The sequence below is a fragment of the Manihot esculenta genome, chromosome 14 (assembly GCF_001659605.2).
Source record: "Manihot esculenta cultivar AM560-2 chromosome 14, M.esculenta_v8, whole genome shotgun sequence".
NCBI lineage: Eukaryota > Viridiplantae > Streptophyta > Magnoliopsida > Malpighiales > Euphorbiaceae > Manihot > Manihot esculenta.
Window position 1 is genome coordinate 22,760,101 of NC_035174.2, and position 6,525 is coordinate 22,766,625.

A 6,525-nucleotide genomic window follows, 5' to 3' on the forward strand; every position below is an offset into this window, starting at 1 on the left:
ATTTAAAATTAAATGGTATTTCAATTAATTATAATAATTTATTGATGTATAATCTCAAATTTTTTTTAAATTTTTTATTAATAAACTAATTGTAAAATGTATAAAAATCAATGAATACCTGTTTAGTTGATGGAATAAATATATAAGAATTTTTTAATATAATTTTAAAACTGTACATTAGAATTTTTATAAATGATTTTTTCATTTAATTTTTTAAAAAAATTACAACTTCAATGGTGTCAAATAGTTTTAAATTAGTAATTGATTTTATAAAAAAATTATAAGAAGAAAATTATATTTTAAAAAATTTAACTATTTATAAATTTTAAATTACTATTTATAATAAATGAAAGAATTACAATATAAAATAAAAATTAAATTTTAAATATATAAAAATCAATTTATTAATTATATAAAAATTTAAAAATTAAAAATATAATTTATTCTAAAAATATTCCGCGCGGCCAAGACCAGTTGGTTAACAGTAACAGGCTAAATAAAAATAAATAACAGAAAAGGGACTAAAGTGCAAATTATAATTTAGGGTTTGGGTTTCGATAAAACCCTGGGAGCAGCCAAAATTCTGTTGCGCTTTTTTCACCCCCATTTCGTGGTACGACAGCAGGGGTCTCGATCTTGCGCATCTCTTTACTCGCATGGTACCATCAACACTTTCGCTGATTTCATATCCATGTTATACTCAGTCTTCTATAATTTATCTGTCATTGTGTGCAGAATGATTCGACTTCGTTTTCCCCAAATCTGTTTTGGATTTTTTTTTTCTTTTCTGAATTTGTTGATGAACCTTTGAATTTGTTTAGTATTGGAAACCGAATCATTTCACTCATATGGGCAGTTAGTGGGAAACGATGTTATATCATACTGAGTGATGTATTTAATTCAATTGGTATTGTGGGATAAGATGGTTCATTTTATTACTTTTGCTTTGGGAGTTTTAATGCTTTTTGTCAATCAATCTATTGAATTTTTTTATGATATTGTAATCCAATCTTTTATTTCATCTGGGTAGTTTTGCTCCGTCAAGTTGCTAAGATTTTTGGGAAGCGATTTTTATAAAATAGTACTTTTAGAGTTGTAATTCATAGTGCCATATGGAATTGTTTTGCCATCAGATAATTATCTGGTTCTAAACTTGCTTGAGAGCTGAAATTCTGCTCTATCCTACAACGATAGTTTGATGAACAAAGGTAGTAGGAGTTGATTTTGTGGTAATAATGTTTAAAAGCTTATTATGCTAGTGTTATTTGTGTATTTTGAGAAGGTGACAAAAATGGCTTAATGCTAGAATAGTTGTATGGCTGTATGTTAGTTGCTTAGTTGTTTTTCTCGTTTGTGTTCGTCCATCTGTTTTGTTTCACATTCATGTATTTGCACAGGCTCCCAAAAGAGGCATTAAGGCCCCAGTACTGGCAAAGAAGAAACCTGTAAGTAATCCTAGTTCTCTTTCTCAAGGAAGAATAAAACAAGCTAAGCAAAAACTTGAAGTTTTACTTGGTTAATAATTTGTTCTATCTACGCAATGTGAATGGAGTGTTTTTTTTTTTGTGTAATTCAATTTATGCTTGCAGGAAAAGGTGGTTAACCCTTTGTTTGAGAAGCGACCCAAACAGTTTGGAATTGGTGGTGCACTGCCACCAAAGAAGGATTTAACTAGGTTTGTCAAGTGGCCTCATGTTGTTCGTATTCAGAGGCAAAGGAGGATTCTGAAGCAACGTTTGAAGGTTCCTCCTGCTGTTAACCAGTTCACAAAAACGCTTGACAAGAACCTTGGTAAGATTTCTATTACTAGTCTAGAACTTGCGAGTCGTCTGTTTATTTCATGGTCAGTAATTGTGTTAAGTTGCATAAATTGTCTAATTGTGTTGGTTAGCTTGAAATTTATTATGATTAAAATATCCTGGTTACTACATATTATCTTTTCTGAAACCCAGCCTTCTGGTATTGTTTTTCATTGCAGCTACGCAACTCTTCAAATTGTTGCTTAAATATAGACCTGAGGACAAGGCCGCTAAGAAGGAAAGGCTTGTTAAAAGAGCACAAGCTGAAGCTGAGGGGAAAACTGTGGAATCAAAGAAACCCATTGTTGTTAAATATGGACTTAACCATGTCACTTATCTCGTCGAGCAGGTATACATTTTGATGGTTATTATGATCTTGTTCCTTGCCTATTAGGTAATGAAGTTAGAATGCATAGCACGGAAAAAATTTTCTTTTAGCTTTGGGTTATGTTTTTTCTGGCAATGGTTGAAGATATTTTGGAAAAATAGATCAGGATTGGTTGCTTTGTTCCATCTTTTCCTTTTTCTTTTTTCATCTCTCGTTTTCTTGGTAAATACGTGTTTGGTTATGCTCATTTTTGCACTTTTTCACTCTTTGCTACGGATTTAATTATATATTGAATGACTAGCACTTAGGGGTGTGCAATATTCGGTTTAAACTGAAAAAATCGACTGAACCGAAATAGTTTGAGAATTTGGTTCAGTTTTTAAAAGAATAGAATTTGGTTTGGTTCAGTTCGGTTTTGATTTTTATATTTTTCAGTTATATCGGTTTGATTTGGTTTTAAAAATAGATTTTTCAATGAAACCGAACTGAACTGATATATATGTAATTTAATATACAAACTAACATTTACCTTGTATGTTGTGGTGGTATGTTGTGGTGGTAAGTTGTGTTTTACATTAACATTTAGGTACTAGGTTCGATTCCTTCCACCTTCAATCTCATGTTTTTCAACCATTTTTTTACTTTTAATCTTAACCATTCATCTTTAATGAATCTCAGTCATCCATTTCCAACTATATATTCATCCTTTTCAACTAGTAACCCTACCTTTTTCTCTACCCATTTATTCTTAGTCGCCCGCCTCTCCCCTTCTTTCTTCCTTCGTTCATTTGCTCCCTTCGTCCTCAATCTTTTTTCTCCATTTTTCTCCCTTCTTGCTGCTTTTAATAGTCATCTAGCCTTCCATTTTCTCTCCGTAGTACTAGAAATATTCTGCACCATCACAGCCCAAACCAGCATTACAGCATCACTGTAGGCCGTAGCACCATTGTAGATTGTCGAATTTCCTTGTCTAACATTGCCCAGTGCCAGCTCCATCAGTCCATCATCCTTGTTGCAGCGTTATTTTACTTTAGTGATTGGAATATTGTTTTTCTCTCTCTCCTTTTTTTAATGTTGTTTCATTTGTAACATTGCTTTCATTATAGATATGGATGATTGATTGAAATAGTTTTAATATTAATTTTGTTTTGGATTATATGTTTGATATGTGTTATTGGAAATTTGGAATAGTTGGAGCGTGAAGGAGGAGAGGACACAGAGAGAGAGAGAGAGAGAGAGAGAGTTTGGGAGAGGGATAGAACCGATTAATTGAATCAAACCAAATCGAGATGAATCGGTTTGATTCGGTTCGATTATATATATAGTTTGGTTCAGTTCGGTTTAAATTTTTTTATTAAAATTCGGTTTTTGATTTTTTTGATTCGATTTTGAATTGAACCGAACGTTAGCACTTGCATGCTTATGGCAGTTTGATTAGGGGTGTGCAATTCGTGTTCTAGTATCGTTCCTTGCAGGAATTGGGACTGGAATCGAAAGTCGGTTCCTTCAATTTTTTCGAACTAGAATCGAAATCGATATTTGGTACGGTTTCATGTGCTTTCAATTTTGATATGATTTTATTATTGGTTCTTATTTTGATTTTGGTTTTGGTACGTTTTCGGCATGGTTCTCAATTCCTATAATAAAATTTAAACTTCATCGAAATAATTAAATATTTCTATTAAATTAATAAGTCTTATGTTTCAACTTCAAAATAATATAAAAAATTCTTAATATTATATAGTATTCCCATCTAAAATACATCAAGATTCTAAATAACTAAAAATAATATAGTTTTCACTATTACAATTTTTAAACTCTTGAAAGAAGATGAAGAAGAAAAAGAGAAAAAAACTCCCAATAGAGCTTTTAAAATTCTTGTAATTTTTTCACAAGAAATTAACTACAACTTAATGAGCTTTTATTATTCCTTTGGTATGTTGTAAATTTATTTAGTTTCCTTTGTTTCCTATAGCAAAAGTACATAGTTTTAGACAAAAGTACATAGTTTAGCTGAAAATAGTATATTTTTTAAGAAAATAATTACAGTTATTTTAATTTATTTTGTTTCTAATTTTATCAAATTATATTTTTATTAATATATATAATCTAATTAACAATTATATATATATATATATATATATGGAAATAATAATAATTATAAGTACATATACATATATATATAAGTAATTGATTTTAGTAATTTATATTATATTCGTATAAATTCTATTAATATGGAAATAGTGTATAACATAATCTATTTAAATAGAATAAGCTGTAATTAACGAACTAAATTGGTTAAATATCATTATAAATTTTTAATAATTGATCAATGACTAAAACATATAATAATTTTATATTGGTATAGAGATTTATAATAACAATTATAAATACACACACACACATATATATAATTATTTTAGTAATTTATATTCTAGTAATATAATTATATTAATATGGAGATAGTGTATATACTACATATATAATCTATTTAGACATAACAAACTATAATCAACTAACTAAATTGGCTAAATAAAATAGTAAAAAAATATTTAATAATTAAATAATATTGCGATTATATATGTGTAATTTTATTGAAATTATATGGTATATAAAATATATTATGGAAAAAATATTAGAATTATAATATCACTATAAATTATTTAAAAATATGTCTATAAAATTGGTTCTTCGGTACGGTTCAATTCGGTAAAGGTCTAGTATGGTTTCAGTATAGTTCTTGAGAAAGAACCGGAATCAGAATTAAATAGCTAAATAAATTCGGTTCGGTACAGTTTGATTCTTATACCATCGGTTCTTTTTCGGTTTCTATTCGGGAACCAAAGAACCGTGCACAGCCCTAGTGTTGATCCATCAACTATATGTTATAATTAATTCTTCTGACCTTCTCTGCATTATATGTGTAGAACAAAGCCCAATTAGTGGTTATTGCACATGATGTTGATCCCATTGAGCTTGTTGTTTGGTTGCCTGCCTTGTGCCGGAAAATGGAGGTCCCTTATGCAATTGTGAAGGGGAAGTCAAGACTTGGAGCGGTGAGCTTTCTGCACTTATTACATCCGTTTAATGATATTTTTTTTAATCAGTCTTCTTGTGAAAGTGACAGTTCATAAACTTTTTTATATTTCTTTTGTATGATAAAAAATAGATTGTTCATAAGAAAACAGCTGCAGCTTTATGCCTTACATCTGTGAAGAATGAAGATAAATTGGAATTTAGCAAGATCTTGGAGGCAGTCAAGGTAAAAATAGCACTTGTCTGTGTTTTCACTACTACAGTGAAACAATTTCTTCGTATCATGCTCTTAGAGAATATGTCATGATTTTCTGATTTGATATACAACTATCCTCATAATTGAAGATTTTCATATGAATTTTGTTATCTTGAACTTAATCGCTGTTGTTCTTCAAATGGTCTGCCTATTTCTGAATTCCCCCCCAAAACTCTCATCCTAACTATCTTCAATTAATTAGGCCAACTTCAATGACAAGTTTGATGAGCACCGGAAGAGGTGGGGTGGTGGCATCATGGGATCCAAGTCTCAGGCCAAGACCAAGGCTAAGGAGAGGCTCTTGGCTAAGGAGGCGGCTCAGAGAATGTCTTGAGCGTTCTAGGAACTAGAGAAGAGAGTTGCAATGAAGAGGGACTTATGATGAATTTTGCATTTTTTTATCTTATGGTTTTTCTTTTTTGTATACTTCTATTCGTTAATGGAGTAGATCAGATATACCTGACCATTTTCTCTTATTTAGATTTGTGGGGGAAGAACATTGGTCCATTTACTGTGGATTTACGTGCAAAAATATTTTCTAATTTTTATTTTTTTGAAGTACCATTTGTTTGCGAATATTAAATATTTTTTGGAAAATATTTTTTAATAAAATAAATTTTCATTGTTTAATTTTAATTTAAAAATAAAATATATTAATAAATTTATATAGAAAAATTTTAATAAAATATTTAAATATGGAAAATTATTTTAATTGTTATAAAAAATTTAATTTTTTTAAAGATTTATTTTTTATTATTTAAAAAATATTTTTAATTGATTAATTTTTCTAAATTTTCAAATGTTAGAAAATGCGTGAAACTAATTGGAGAACTCTCATGTTTAATATTTTTATGAAAAATGAGAAAACCATAAGTGTTATATATGTATATTTCACCTGCCAAAAATGGAATACAAGAATACAGCTCGCAACGAAACAATAAGTAAAAGATGTTCATGTCTTGGATAGTTAAAATAAAAATATATGATTTTACTTTATAAAAATTTTAATTTGTTTATTTTTCAATAATGTAATTAGTAATAATTATTCAATTTTGTTTATAAAAATCATAATATAATTTAATTACATAAATCTATTATTTTTTATT

At 28.9% G+C, this 6,525-nt stretch overlaps 1 protein-coding gene across 1 annotated transcript; it reads left to right on the forward strand.

Annotated features, from left to right (window-relative positions):
• Positions 1-524: 524 nt before the first annotated feature.
• Positions 525-5,895, forward strand: LOC110600169 (60S ribosomal protein L7a-2). Its single transcript, XM_021736938.2, has 7 exons — positions 525-659; positions 1,398-1,445; positions 1,590-1,791; positions 1,979-2,148; positions 5,055-5,183; positions 5,297-5,389; positions 5,622-5,895. The coding sequence occupies exons 1-7, from the start codon at positions 657-659 to the stop codon at positions 5,751-5,753; spliced, it is 777 nt and encodes a 258-aa protein (XP_021592630.1). The 5' UTR covers positions 525-656; the 3' UTR covers positions 5,754-5,895.
• The last annotated feature ends 630 nt before the right edge of the window (positions 5,896-6,525 follow it).

Excerpts from the sequence above, each read along its gene's own strand:
- LOC110600169 (XM_021736938.2), top strand. Across the intron at positions 1,792-1,978 it reads AACGCTTGACAAGAACCTTG|CTACGCAACTCTTCAAATTG; the intron begins GTAAGATTTCTA and ends TTTTCATTGCAG. Across the intron at positions 5,184-5,296 it reads GGAAGTCAAGACTTGGAGCG|ATTGTTCATAAGAAAACAGC; the intron begins GTGAGCTTTCTG and ends GATAAAAAATAG.